This window comes from Bombina bombina, chromosome 6 (genome assembly GCF_027579735.1).
Source record: "Bombina bombina isolate aBomBom1 chromosome 6, aBomBom1.pri, whole genome shotgun sequence".
NCBI lineage: Eukaryota > Metazoa > Chordata > Amphibia > Anura > Bombinatoridae > Bombina > Bombina bombina.
In genome coordinates this window covers 484,020,899-484,037,303 of record NC_069504.1, presented here as the reverse complement: position 1 = coordinate 484,037,303, position 16,405 = coordinate 484,020,899, and the positions used below count along the sequence as shown (strand labels likewise).

The window sequence follows — 16,405 nt, the reverse complement described above, 5'->3', positions numbered from 1 at the left end:
ATATTTTGTGTATATGTATACAGCATAATAAATCAAATATTAAAAAGGGCTTGACACTAAAATCATTCCAGTATCTTTTACAATTTTTACTATTTGCATAATTTCTTCCTTGCTTTTTAACCTGAGAATGAAGTTACACTGTTCTGCCTCCTCTATTAATGCAGTAGTCATTGTTAGCACCTATGTTTCATAGTAAATGCATTTTCAAGTCTTCTTGTAATTAGTTTATATGCTCCGCAGATTATATTTTTTCTAATTTGCCACCCATTTTAGAGCAGGAAAGATTGGGCTTGTCAGCTTGTATATAATACAAAGAATGACCATATTATGTGCAAGGATTTATCAGGTGTTGTATACCTTAGTAAATTGAGAGTCTTAGATTTGGAATAAATGGCTATTATGGATCCATCTATAAGTGTTAAGATGGCATAGATAATGAATCTGATTAGAGAAAGAGGACAATTAAAGGGACCTTAAAATACAAAGGTGAGTAGAAGAGGCAGAAGCATACAAGGTAATATGCCTTACTTAGGTACCGGGGAGAAGATGCTTAGCCCAGCTCGGAATCTTTTGATACTACCACTGACTCTCAGCCACCGAAGCCTCCTCTCCTGCTGGGACCGTAGAACCTCATTACTGAGATATCTCCACTGATGAGAGGAAAAGAGGGACAGAATCCTGTAGGAAAGTAGAGATAGAAGAAAAGGCAAAAGTGAAGTAGTAGGAGAAAGAAGGCAAAGAAGAAACAGATGTAAAACTAATATGGAGCACATTAAGAAATACAAAGAATGCTACAGGAACACATCTGTTGTATACTTACTTTTTTAACTGAATCCCCAGTCCAAATTCATCTCTGTTTGATGGCTGGAAAACATCAATTGTGGGTTCTACATAGAGAGAATGATACATATTATATAACACTATAAAACGTATAATTACCAAGTATGCTAGAGAACCAGGAAAAACATGTTATAAAAAATGTTTTATCTTCTGCTTTCTTACTATTTCCTTACTAAGAGCAGAATCATATCATTACCCCAGAATTTGAAACTGAGACAATTTTTTTTATACATTAATTATGGCCGCAAAGCGCAGCACAAATTTTCATCTATTCAATATATCAGCCTGGAGATCATATCAATTAAAAAAGATGATTTATTAAAATTGTTTGAATATATTTACAACATAATAACAGTTCCATCTTCTTGTATAATGTGTTAAAAGGTAGACTAACTCAGAATACCTAGGGAAGTCAGGTAACAGGTATTTGATTCATAACATTCTCAACCCACAGAGAGCATGACTAAATAACATCCTTCCCAAAGGAACAAACAAAACAAAACCTGCAGCATTCCTTAGAGACTCCCAGCATTACTAAAACGATATATATATATTATAACAGAAAGTCTGGTTTGGAGAAAAGGGTATATTAGACCAGGTTTGGTAAATTACACCACCATTTTGCTTTAAAAAAAACTGAGAAGTATTAGTGTTTTTTATTGTGAATGATAAAATGTATTTTGGGTCCTGGTGTTGGTGTATTTGGAGAGCAGGGTGGGCCAATACTTCAACAGCTGATTAAAGTCAGGTTTAGCTCATGACTACTGCTCCTCGGTTTTAAAAGGGAAACCTTTCTTAGGCTAAGTAGATTTAAGCCAGTCAGGAGGACTGAGGTGATGTGTGGTAAAATTTAAAATACTACGGGCCAGATTATGGGAGGAGCGACAACGTTTCTCCCCAAGCGATATTAAGTTTTCTCATTTGTTTGTGTGCAAGGTAAATTGTGCTCATATTACAAGTTGAAAGTAAATGGAAATGCAAGAGGGCAATAGCAATTTACACTAGAATAATTACTGTGACCTCAGAGCTCGGGTTATCTGTTTTGCAAAACAAAAAAGTGTCACAAAACACACTAAAAATACATTAAAGTACACTTACACTCATTATAACACCATCTAATAAAAATTATTACACATAAGTAATAAAGGCTCAAAGATATAAGATCTCAGGTGTTAGAAAATAAAAGCCAGGCAAAGGGCTTTATCAAAGACATACATACATATATAAATATGCAGATGTAAGTATATATACTATATATATATATATATATATATATATATATATATATATATATATATATATACAGTATATGTCTATATATGTATACATATGAATTTATGTATTTATTTGTGTATTTATGTATTTACATACATATATACACACATATAAATACATAAAAACATATGTATCTCTACACTTTCTTCAAACCCAAAATGTCTGTTCTCCACTTTCAATACTCTTTTCCGTCCACACCCAACTCCTAATACAACTTCTCTGTCAGCTCAAGATCTTGCCAGCCACTTCAATAACAAATTTGATTCCATCAGAAACTATCAGCTCTCAACATACTTCCAGTCTCTCGCCCCATCGAAAGCTCTCAATCAACCAATCCGTGTTACTGAGGAAGAAGTCACTGCACTTATACTGTGCTCTTATCTCACTACCTGTCCCCTTGACCCTATCCCCTCACAGCTACTCCCCTCCCTCTCTTCTACCCTTACCCCTATACTCACACACATTTTCAACCTCTCCCTCAGCAACAGTATATTTCCCTTATCTCTAAAACATGCACTGGTCACACGTATCCTCAAAAACCTTCTCTCAATCCAACCTCCCCATCCAACTAACGGCTTATTTCCCTACTCCCTCTCACCTCAAAGCTTCTTGAAAAGCTAGTATATGCACACCTATCCCATTTACTTACATTACACTCCCTCCTTGACCCAATGTAATCTGGATTTCACCCCCATCACTCCACAGAGACAACAATCGTTAAGGTTACCAACAACCTACTTTGAGCAAAATCCAAAGGCCACTTCTCTCTGCTTATACTCCTTGATCTGTCTGCAGCCTTTGATACTGTTGACAACCCTCTTTTGCTACAAACCCTCCAATCCTTCGGCATTTGTGACAGAGCCCCCTTGTGGTTCTCTTCCTACCTGTCTAACTGTACCTTTAGTGTAGCCTTCTCTGGGGCTTCCTCTGCCCGTTACCACTTTCTGTTGGGGTACTGCAAGACTCTGTCCTCGGTCCCATTTTCTTCTCAATCTACACATTATCATTAGGTTCCCTAATAAAGTCCCATGGGTTTTAATATCATTTGTATGCTGATGACACCCAAATCTACCTCTCTGTACCGTGTCACCAACTGTCTTTCTCTAGTGAGAGGACATCTCTTCCTGAATGTCCTCTCACTACCTTAAGCTAAATCTCTCCAAAACAGCTCCTTATTCCCCCCCTTTTTATAAAATCTATAGCCCCCCATCTCTCTATAACTGTAGACATCTCCATCATTACCCCAACCCTGCATGCCCAATGTCTTGGGGTCACATTTGACTCAGATCTTTCTTTTACTCCTCACATTCAGTTCTTGGCTAAATCTTGCCGCTTCTCCTTTAAAACATCTCTAGATATTTCCTTACACAAGAAACAACTTGTGATATCCCTTTAAATCTAAAACCTGCATTAGCACTTCCTTCCTATTTAAGGAAGTGCTTACCCATTAATCAGGGCCTGAAAATTGAAGTTGTTTCTCACTTCTCCTTGCTCCTCTGTGGAGCTACTACCATATTGTACATTTGTTGCTTAACCTTCAGGTCTTTTACATTCTCCTTCGATACCCGCTGGGTATCTACTTTTGCCTCTATCCTGACCGGGACCATCTTCCGGATTCATCCGCCAAACGGAACTTCTTTCACCACGCCGAAGTCGCGCTCACACCAAACAGACGCTGAACCTAAGAGCTGCAACTTACCTCTCAATCTTTATACCCAAAAGGCATTACCGCTACCCACGCTTCATAACACCGCTACTGTTAAGATAAGTACCGCTCTCCACGCTACTATTTATTCGTTCATAAAGGTTAAACTTTAAACACCATTGTTTATTATTGGAGATACCTTTAACCTTTATTGTGATTCTCATCTGACTCAGTAGTTTGCGGTTTGGGAGATTAGCTAGTATGTCTGGACTGTGTATATATTTTATTGCGTGAAAGTGTGAGTGCGTGAAGAAATTACCTTTACCTTATCAAGCAGTCTTATCCTTTGCTTTGCTTTATCTGCTTTAATCAGCATTTACAGTTGCATATTTTTGTAACACATATGACTTTCTCTGAACTTAAATCTCAATTACTCATAATCTTTCCTGAATATTTATATATTCATACCTTTGTGAAGTTCCATAATATTCTTTCAATTACAAAATTAATGACTCACCTTAAATAAGTAAGTTTAATAAATCATTTTCTCTTGCTTATTTTAAGAAAAGAGCAACAAAACCTTTATTTTTCCATATTTAAATCATCACAATATTAGATAACTTTTGGTTATCACAGAATTTTCAGGCCAATAAGGTTATAACCTGTAAAATATAGGATGGATCCTAGTGAAATAAAAAATGAATTCACCAACATCCATCAAAAATTAGAATATCTAGCCAGGGCCTTAACTGAGGTACAATCAGAAAATAAAGCACTTAAAACTCTAGTAAAAGAATGTTTACCAGCCAAGAGCTCAGAAGTCCCTGAACCTCACATTAACTATCCTCAACCCTTTTCTGGTAAACGAAGTGAATATAGAGACTTTAAAAATGCTTGCAAATTACTTTTTTCATTAAGGCCTAAAACTTATCACTCTGAGAGAATCAAGGTTTGTACTACCATCTCCTTCCTCCAGGGGGAGCCTCGCTCATGGGCTAATAGATATTTTGAGAATAACCATCCAATTTTAGATTCCTTGGAAGAATTTTTTTTAGCCATGACATCCTTATATGAGGACTCTCATTCACAGATGACGGCAGAAACGAAACTGAGATCCCTAAAACAGGGTAAGAGGAATATAGAAGATTATATTACTGAATTCCAAATGTGGATAGATGATTCTAAATGGAATGAAATTAGTTTGAAAAACCAGTTCAGACTGGGCCTTTCAGAATTGTTAAAAGATGAGTTGTCCCGTTTGGAGATACCAGAAACCCTGAATGGACTGATGAAATTAAGTACTACCCTGGATCGGCGAATACGTGAAAGGAAGGCTGAGAGAGCTACCTGTGACGTACCACCTAGACGTCCGTATCTTTACACACCTAACCAGGAAAAGGGTACTTCTAATCAGACCCCAATGGAGATTGGAGCCATAAAAGGACCTTTAACACCTGAAGAAAAGGCCAGACGCAGATCTGAGAATCTTTGCTTATATTGTGGGCAAAAGGAACACTCAGTTAATAATTGCCCAATTCTTCAAAAGCAGAAGAAGGGTAAGATTCATTCAAAACATAATATTTTATACTTCACTCAAAACCCTCAATTGACTCTTAACCTTTCTTTACAGTGGGATCAGAAAAACGTGCAGTCTAATGCATTGATCGATTCTGGGGCAGCCGGAAATTATATCGATATATCTTTTGTTGATTTAAATAAAATTCCTACTGTTTGCAAGGCACAACCAGTCTCAGTTAAACTCATTGATGGTTCCCTCATACAACATGGTCCCATTACACATCAAACGATACCTTTACTAGTGACAACTGACAATGGACATACTGAATATCTTACTTTTGACTTAATTTCCATCCACATGCATACACTTATTTTTGGCTTTACATGGTTAAAAAAACATAACCCCAGCATTGACTGGTCCACTCCACAGGTATCATTAACATCACCATTCTGTTTAAAAACATGTTATCCATATCAGTTAATCTCTGCTATTGAATCCGAACTACCAGAAATTTATCAGGATCTGGCAGAGGTGTTTGATCTAAAAGAGGCAGAAAACCTCCCCCCTCATAGGGAGTTTGATTGCCCAATTGATCTGATACCGGGCTCTCAAATTCCTCACGGAAAAATATACCCACTTTCACAAGAGGAACTTACTTACTTACGTTCCTATTTAGACGACAATCTCCGAAAAGGTTTTATATCCCACTCAACATCTCCAGCTGCTGCTGGAATGTTCTTAGTACGCAATAAGGACGGTACAATAAGACCCATTATTGATTATAGAGCTTTAAACGAAATTACTGTTAAAAACAGGTATCCTCTACCCCTCATACCCGAATTATTGGAACGTTTAAACGAAGCTACAATTTATTCAAAACTTGATCTTAAGGGGGCTTACAATCTTATCCGTATGAAAGAAGGTCATGAGTGGAAAACCGCCTTTAGAACCCGTTATGGGCTCTTTCAATATAATGTAATGCCCTTCGGCTTAAGCAATGCTCCTGCAACATTCCAGCATTTCATTAATGAAATATTCCACGACCTTATGGACATCTGTGTTATAATTTACTTAGATGATATTCTAATATACTCCAAAACACCCTCTGATCACGAAAAGCATGTAAGATGGGTACTCACCCGTCTCAAGGAGCACAAATTATATGCTAAATTAGAAAAATGTGTATTCCATGTCTCTAAGATAAAATTTTTAGGTTATATAATAACTCCTAACCATGTACAAATGGATCCTGATAAAGTGTCTGCCATTAAAGATTGGCCAGCTCCCACTACTGTAAAAGCGTTACAACGCTTTATCGGTTTCGCTAATTTTTATCGAAAGTTTATTAAAAACTTTTCTTCAATAGTAAGACCACTGACACAACTGACTAGTGTTAATCAAAAATTTAAATGGTCTCAAAAAGCTCAAGAAACCTTTGAAAAACTTAAAGAATTATTTTCTACAGCACCAATCTTATCACTACCCAACTTTGATCTCCAATTCCAACTTGAAGCAGATGCCTCTAATACTGGCATAGGAGCAGTACTCTCCCAACAACAAGTTGAGAATGGGGAAATTCACCCCATTGCATTTTATTCAAGAACCTTAACTAGTGCAGAAAGTAATTATAGTGTGGGGGACAAAGAATTGTTAGCAATAAAGAGTGCCCTTGAACAATGGAGACACCTCCTAGAAGGATCTAAACTTCCATTCATTATTTTTACTGACCATAAGAATCTTGAATATTTAAAAAAGAACAAGACTTTGACAGCCAGACAAGCGAGATGGTCTCTATTTTTAGACCGTTTTAACTTTATAATTACCTACAAACCAGGCAGTCAAAATACTAAGGCTGATGCTTTATCACGTATAAACGAAAGCTTAACTCATGAACCACCTAATTTTACTATCCCTCCTGAAAAAATCATAGGCGTCCTGACACCTATAGAACAAGAGGTTCACAAAGCTTTAAAACAAGATTCTATACCCCACCATACTTGTGTTAAAGACTCTCAATCTGGATTGTATTATCATAACAGTCAATTATATATACCCAAGAGCATGAGATCATCAATACTCACACACACCCATGATGATACAATGTCTGGTCATCCTGGAATTAAAAAGACCATTGAACTAACCCGTCGTAATTTCTGGTGGCCTGGCATGAACAAATATATATATGACTATGTATCAGGATGTGAAAATTGTGCCCGAAATAAATTAGTTCATAAGAGACCAATTGGTCTACTTACACCTCTGCCTGTCCCAGATAAACCATGGAGTACCATAGCCATGGATTTTATTGTTGAACTCCCACTCACTCAACAATATAATACTATCATGGTAATAATTGACCATTTAACCAGACTAGCTCATTTTATCCCACTTAAGGGATTACCCTCAGCTATGACTACGGCTAAGGTATTTATAGATCACATAGTCAGACTACATGGTTTACCCTCCAACATAATTACAGATCGGGGAACGCAATTTACCTCATCCTTCTGGAGATCTCTGTGTAAATTGCTTAAGATTGACCACCTCTATACCACTGCTTTCCATCCCCAGACTAATGGACTCACAGAGAGACTTAATCAGACCATAGAACAATTCTTGCGATGCTACATATCACATCTCCAAGATGATTGGACCGTTTTTCTTCCCATGGCTGAATTCACATATAACAATTCCATAAGTACTTCAATCAAAACTTCTCCCTTTTTTGCAACATATGGTTACCACCCAAACACTATATCTCTCTCTAACAAATCTGTAAACTCTCCCACAGCTACTGAATTTACATCTAACCTCCACGAAAGGTTAACTGTTCTGAAAAGACATCTACATGAAGCCAAACAATATCAAAAATCATACTATGACTTAAAACATCGTAGGGGTCCTGATTATAAGGTTGGGGACTTAGTACTTCTCTCAACAAAAAATCTTAAACTCAAAGTTCCTAGCAAGAAACTTGCGAATCAATTCTTGGGTCCGTTTCCAATAGAACATGTGATAAATTCCAATGTGGTTAGACTTAAACTACCAAAAGACTACAAAATACATCCTTCTTTCCATATCTCATTGTTGAAACCATTCCCAACCAAAAACCATCCTTCTTCTATTCCGCCACCACCTGTTATGGTTGATCATCAAGAAGAATTCGAGGTTGAATCCATACTGGATTCTAGGATACACAGAAATAAACTGGAATATCTCATTAAATGGAAAGGTTACGGCCCTGAGGAAAACTCCTGGCTCATTCATTCCGAAGTCCATTCGCCCCGATTGATCAAGTTCTTTCATAAGAAATATCCACTTAAACCTCACGCAGAATCCCCAGGGGTGATTCCCTGAGGAAGGGGGCATGTGATATCCCTTTAAATCTAAAACCTGCATTAGCACTTCCTTCCTATTTAAGGAAGTGCTTACCCATTAATCAGGGCCTGAAAATTGAAGTTGTTTCTCACTTCTCCTTGCTCCTCTGTGGAGCTACTACCATATTGTACATTTGTTGCTTAACCTTCAGGTCTTTTACATTCTCCTTCGATACCCGCTGGGTATCTACTTTTGCCTCTATCCTGACCGGGACCATCTTCCGGATTCATCCGCCAAACGGAACTTCTTTCACCACGCCGAAGTCGCGCTCACACCAAACAGACGCTGAACCTAAGAGCTGCAACTTACCTCTCAATCTTTATACCCAAAAGGCATTACCGCTACCCACGCTTCATAACACCGCTACTGTTAAGATAAGTACCGCTCTCCACGCTACTATTTATTCGTTCATAAAGGTTAAACTTTAAACACCATTGTTTATTATTGGAGATACCTTTAACCTTTATTGTGATTCTCATCTGACTCAGTAGTTTGCGGTTTGGGAGATTAGCTAGTATGTCTGGACTGTGTATATATTTTATTGCGTGAAAGTGTGAGTGCGTGAAGAAATTACCTTTACCTTATCAAGCAGTCTTATCCTTTGCTTTGCTTTATCTGCTTTAATCAGCATTTACAGTTGCATATTTTTGTAACACATATGACTTTCTCTGAACTTAAATCTCAATTACTCATAATCTTTCCTGAATATTTATATATTCATACCTTTGTGAAGTTCCATAATATTCTTTCAATTACAAAATTAATGACTCACCTTAAATAAGTAAGTTTAATAAATCATTTTCTCTTGCTTATTTTAAGAAAAGAGCAACAAAACCTTTATTTTTCCATATTTAAATCATCACAATATTAGATAACTTTTGGTTATCACACAACTAAGATTGTATTCCACTCTCTCATCCTTTCCCACCTCGACTAATGCAACTCCATCCTCTCTGGGCTCCCTAGCTGCTGCCTAGCTCCTTTAAATCCATAATGAATGCCTCTGCCAGGCTCATCTTCCTTACACGTCACTCTTCATCTGCTGCACTTCTCTGCCAATTCCTTTACTGGCTTGCTCTTGCCTCCAGGATTAAACACAAAATTCTGAGTCTGACATACAAGGCCCTCAACTGCACTGCTCCCCCCTATATCTCAGACCTTGTCTCCCAGTACTCTCCCTCACATCGCCTTTGCTCTACTCATGACCTCATCCTCTCCTCCTCTCTTGTGAACTCCTCACATTCCCATTTACAGGGCTTCTCCATACTGGCTCCCATCTTGTGGAACTCCCTGCCTCACTCCACAAGACTCTGCCCTAGTTTTGAAAGCTTCAAGCACTCACTAACAACTCTACTGTTTAGGGATCCATACAACCTACACAAACCTTTCCTAATACCAGTTACTCTCCTCCATTGCTATCCCTTTGAACCCCCTTAGCATGTAAGCCTACAAGCCCAACTATTTGCAGATCACCTTCATAAGAGCTGACTTCCACAGTGCGACTCTACGCAGGGCCCTCTACCCATTTGATCCCTATAAATGTTACCTTGTACAAATAACTAATAATAATAATAATACACATATATATATACATATACAAGTGCATTTGAGCCTTATGCAGTTAAGTACATGATAACGTGCAAAAACATATTTATGCAAAATTTTCTAAATGTTTTAACTATGTATTTACTGTAAATATTTCAAATTCGAATGTTTTGCACATAGGGGAATATGTTCTAAGTATTTCTAATATTTATATAGGTATAGATATATATTGTAACAAAATACCAGGGACGTGCAGTCATAGGAGGCAGGGGATGCAAGGCACCCCCTGCAATATGGGGCCAAAGTTGAATTAAATTAATTTTAATTAAAAAAAAATTTTATAAAAAAAAAACAATTTTTTTCCCCATCCATATAACACTATGGAGAGGCATCATACAGGGCTGCATCTCTACATAGCAAAACATGGATACATTACTTCAATAGCAGCAGTGCCATCCACTGGTTGTAAAACAACATTAAAACTATTTGCAGCAAATTACTGACCAATAGGAGGCATCCCTCATGCTGCCTCGAGCCAATCAGAGACGGTCATGTTCTTCTGGTGATTGACAGCACCAGGAGAACATGACCAGCGCTGATGGGTTCCCTGCGCATGTGCAAGGGAGCACCAGAAAGAAATAGCTGCCTGGCGGGAAGTGTGTCTACATCTGCTTCCTGAGCTCAAATCTTGCATTCATCATCTGACTGCTACCCAGATGCCCTACTTGATACACTTGAGCCCTCATCCTACACTGCCTACAGTTACATTCAACAAACCGATAAGTAACTGATAGGAGAAGAAAATATTTGACAGTCACTTATGTGCTTTGCAGCTTCAGCTTGTGTTGTAAAACTTTAACCTACTCATCTGCTCCACTATTCCAACTGATAGATTGTGCATTACGTATTTTATTTTTTTGAAAAAAAATAAAATACTTAATGCGCAATCTATCAGTTAGAATAGAGGAGCAGATGAATAGGTTTTACAAGTTCCATCTAGCTGAAAAATGGGAGAAAAAAATACGTAATGCTCAATCTATCATTTAGAATTAGAGGAGCAGATAAGAGTAGGTTACAAGTTCCAGTCCAGTGTAAAATATTTTTCCGATTGTGCATGCTATTTATTACACTGGACTGGAACTTGTAACCTACTCTCATCTGCTCCTCTAATTCCAAATGATAGATTAAGCATTAAACAGGGCTGTGTGTCTTTGTGAATTTATTTTTAGATAGCCCAGCAGACAAGCAGGCACATGGGGGGCACTGACTGTCAGCATGTTAGAGTTAGCGGTGGTAAACTCCAGCCCCCTTAGCACAGACCCCTGGGGTGATGGTGACAAGATTATGTACCTTAGTTGAGAAACACAAGCAGAATCTTGAGGATGTGGCAATTAACACAGGCATGCTGATAAATAAATGATTAATCACTGAGCCAACTAAATACATAGATATCCAGACGTAGCGTTTCTATTGAATGACAAAGAAAATCTTTTAAAACCATAAGATTGAAAGCATCAAAACTGAGATTTTAAAGTACAACTTATGACTAATTTTCAGTTATGGTGTGCCTCAGTATTATATAAATGTATATTTATGGATCTGAGAGAAATGCCTAACAGTAATATATTAGATAAGCGTCTGCTATATTAAATAAATGTATTGGAGATATTGAACTATTTGGCAACTGAAAATTAGATTGTACAAAAGATTCTATTTTCTGAAACGGACAATGCCTGTGTAGTTGGTGCTGTAAATCAAATCAAACAGTGAAACACTAAATATGAAATGTATCTCAGACTTCTGTAATAAATAAACAATAATAATAATCCCATTTAAACTATATAACATATTTTTGTTCTTCTATCTTCCAGACATCTGAGGAACAGATTGGTCTCCAGATGGGGCTAATAAATGCTGTTACGAGAGTGCCTGTATGGTGTGTGCCCTGAGTCACATCATATAGTTACACACTAAATAATAAAATAATAACTGTAAAAGATGATAATTGTAAACTGAGAAAATAGTTGAATCCATGCTGAAAGTATTGTTATTCTTTTAAGCCCCTTCATATAAATGTGATTTTAAATACATCTACTAAAATGTTATAAGTAGAATTGTATGGAAGCATACACCAGATAGGTATATTATATAGATTTAATGTTATGTATAAACCTAATATTTAGATTGTATGGGAATACATACTAAATCAATATACTCGTGTTTGATATTGATATGCACATCTTCAGTAATATTAATTTGTCCCATATATGTTGAACATGTAATTTATTAATAATAGGAAATATAATATATTAAATGAACACCTAAAAATATACATTTGGCTATAATAGTACTTTGCTAACAAAGCCGTTTTCCTGCTCATGTTGCCCTCTGGTGGTTTATGCGAGAATTGCAACCAAAGGGTATACTCTTCTTGACAAAGTTTGGAAGTTACCAGACGAAATGCTTTGAGGTCATCCAACGCTCTGACGTCATTGGCGTCATCGGATCATCCAGGCTTTCCCCTATCAGCCCACGGGTTTCTGCACAATTCCCGGATGTGGTGTGGGTAAACTGTTCAACATCTCCTGGCTTCTTTTGGACGGCTGTATCACTCAGAGCTTAACAGATTGGGCTTGTTTTTATTCACTTCTTGTAAGTGTTCACTTTTACATTGCGCACTTTGCGGATTTATTAAAACTTTTACTCATAGATGGGCTGCTCTCTGTTTTCTTGTCTTTTCAACCAAAGGGTATTGTAGTGTCAAATAATCTGAAATCACCATATGCATTCTCAAAGAACCAATGGAAAGACAGTTCCGTTAGGACGAATGAGAGACAAGCTTCAATTAGGGTGTATCCAAATTTTCATCAATGATTAGAATAAAGGTGGGCTTTATCACTTGATAAAGTCTTATGCACAGGAGTAAAAGAGGGCTGATGCTGCTTAAACTGACTGCTAAATTGACCTGCTGCCTTGGATTACAGTCTCTATAAAGCAAAATTGGGCCTAACATTTTATTTCCAGAATTGCACATTCTCTTTATATGATGGTGAAAATAACTTATCTGAAAAAGCTGAAACCTCAAATTGGTTTATAGTAATGTATTAATGGTTATTTTATATTTTAAGGCATAAGTCTTCATCCAACCGGGCCAAAGTCCTCAACGAAGTGGGGAGAAGTCTTCATCCAAGCCGGGCAAAGTGGTCCTCCAGATGGGCAGAAGTCTTCACCCAGACGTCCATCTTCAAGACATCCGACGCGGAGCATCCTCTTCATCAGCCAATCGTAATCTAAGGGACGCCATCTTGGATGACGTCACTTAAAGGTACCTTCATTCATCTTTAGTCGTCGGATGAAGAGGATGCTCTGCGTAGGATGTCTTGAAGATGGACCTGCTTCGCGTCGGATGGATGAAGATAGAAGATGCCGTCTGGATGAAGACTTCTGCCCGTCTGGAGGACCACTTTGCCCGGCTAGGATGAAGACTTCTCCTGGCTTTGTTGAAGACTTCGGCCTGGTTGGATGAAGACTTCTGCCGCTTCCTTGATGATGGATGTCTGGTCCTCAGAACTGTAAGTCGATCTTCAGGGGGTTAGTGTTAGGTTTTTTTAAGGGTGTATTGGGTGGGTTTTATTTTTAGGTTTGGGTTTGGGCCTGCAAAAGAGCTAACTGCCCTTTTAAGGGCAATGCCCATCCAAATGCCCTTTTCAGGGCAATGGGGAGCTTAGGTTTTTTTTAGATAGTATTTTATTTGCGGGGTTGTTTGTGTGGGTGGTGGGTTTTACTGTTGGGGGGGTTGTTTGTAATTTTTTTTACAGGTAAAAGTGCTGATTACTTTGGGGCAATGCCCCGCAAAAGGCCCTTTTAATTTTAATTTGTTTATTATTTTCTGTAATTTAGTGGGGGGGGGTTGTACTTTAGCTAATTTAATTTTATTTAATTTAGGTAATTGTATTTAATTTAGTTAATTTATTTAATTATAGTGTAGTGTTAGGTGTTATTGTAACTTAGGTTAGGTTTTATTTTACAGGTACTTTTGTATTTATTTTAGCTAGGTAGTTATTAAATAGTTAATAACTATTTAATAACTATTGTACCTAGTTAAAATAAATACAAACTTGCCGGTAAAATAAAAATAAACCCTAATCTAGATACAATGTAACTATTAGTTATATTGTAGCTAGTTTAGGGTTTATTTTATAGGTAAGTATTTAGTTTTAAATAGGAATTATTTAGTTATTAATAGTAGGTTTTCTTTAGATTTATTGTAATTATATTTAAGTTAGGGGGTGTTAGGGTTAGGTTAGACTTAGGTTTAGGGGTTAATAAATTTAGTATAGTGACGGCGACGTTGGGGCGGAAGATCAGGGGTTAATAATTGTAGGTAGTGTCAGCGATGACAGATTAGGGGTTAATAATATTTAACTAATGTTTGTGAGGCGGTAGTGCGGCAGTTAGGGGTTAATATGTTTATTATAGTGGCGGCGACGTTGGGGGCGGCAGATTAGGGGTTAATAAGTGTAGGTAGGTTGCAGCGACATTATGGGTGGCAGATTAGGGGTTAATAAATATAATGTAGGTGGCGGCGATGTTGGGGGCAGCAGATTAGGGGTTCATAAATATAATGTAGGTGGCGGCGGTGTCCGGAGTGGCAGATTAGGGGTTAAAAATTTAATTTTAGTGTTTGCGATGCTGGAGGGCCTCGGTTTAGGGGTTAATAGGTAGTTTATGGGTGTTAGTGTACGTTTTAGCACTCTAGCTATGAGTTTTATGTTACGGCGTTGTACCATAAAACTCTTAACTACTGACTTTTAAATGCGTTAGGACTCTTGACAGGGTAGGGTGTACCGCTCACTTTTTGGCCTCCCAGGACAGACTCGTAATACCGGCGCTATGGAAGTCCCATAGAAAAAACACTTTACGAAGTTTACGTAAATCGTTTTGTGCTAAGGCCAAAGAAGTATGCGGTACACCTATACCTGCAAGACCCGTAATAGCAGCGGGCGTAAAAAAGCAGCATTAGGACCTCTTAACGCTGCTTTTTTACCTTAATGCACAACTCTTAATCTAGCCGATAGTTTGCTAATTTTTCTTTTTGACTCACTATTGTTAATAAATTAAATAAACTGCATTTTCATCCATAATTTATCCCTGGCATTATCTGATAATAATTACACTTTGCGCACATAACAAACACTGATCTGATTATTATTTAAAATGTGTCCTCCGCTCCAAGTTATCATTTGCTCCCACTGTTTCTTAATGCTACCTATCTCCCCATTCCCCCTGTATTATAAATGTCAACCACTCTTCTCTAGGGTTTATATGCAAAAATAAAAAACAAACATCACCTTGCAAAACCGTTAAATGTATCATATTGTATCAATATTGTTCAGAAAGTCAAAATAATAGCAGTTATAAAATAAATGTATTGGTAATATAAACATATCAAATCAACATATCATTATTCTAGGACCACAGCAGGTTCCATTGATTGGGAACTGAACAAGATATTTTACTGCATTCCAGTGGACTGTTTTATTTCCTTAAGATTTTGTTTTTAAAAGGAAAAAAACTGTACAATGGGTTCATTAAAATTTGCATAATGGGGATATGGGCCATTCACTTGTGCAATAGAGGATCAATAGATACTTTTGGTGATCACATTACCATCATTTCAAATTCCCAACTCCCAACGTTATAAGTTTAAATTAGGTTTGTCTACAAAGCAGAATCCAGAATCAACACAATAACAGGTCTACTAAATATGTAAAGCTCTAATAATGATAGTATCTGTTATAGAACCATATTTGGCATAGGCAAATTAGTCTTTTATGCTTCAAGTTCTAGACAATTTAAAGAAAAGAAAAAAATCATTTTCCAAAATTTGTTCTAATAAGTTGCTAACCCATAATAAGTGTTGTAGGACAGTGTTACTCTACTCTTGTCCTCAAGTACCCTACAGGACAGGTTCATGATATCTTAACTAGAGCACATAATCAGCTGATCGGTAACTATGGTAACTAACCTGCTCTCACCCATCAGCTGATTATTTCACTTGTGTTCTAGTTAAGATATGAAAATCTGACCTGTTGGGGGTTGAGAAACACTGCTGTAGGACATATAAAAATTATATATAAGAATAAACTCCTCAAAATAATGTTAAAAAAAAATAGACCCTTAGAGGGAGGACATATTACATT

The 16,405-nt window shown here is 37.2% G+C and overlaps 1 protein-coding gene across 1 annotated transcript in view; it reads right to left on the bottom strand.

The window, feature by feature from the left end:
- The window catches only part of PARP6 (poly(ADP-ribose) polymerase family member 6), a 206,470-nt gene that overhangs the window by 79,614 nt on the left and 110,451 nt on the right, over nt 1-16,405 (bottom strand). Inside the window, exons 6-7 of the mRNA XM_053717311.1 lie at nt 821-887; nt 529-678 (exon numbers count right to left, since the gene is read on the bottom strand). Of these exons, the coding sequence (XP_053573286.1) occupies nt 529-678; nt 821-887 (217 nt within the window). The remainder of the gene's footprint in view (nt 1-528; nt 679-820; nt 888-16,405) is intronic.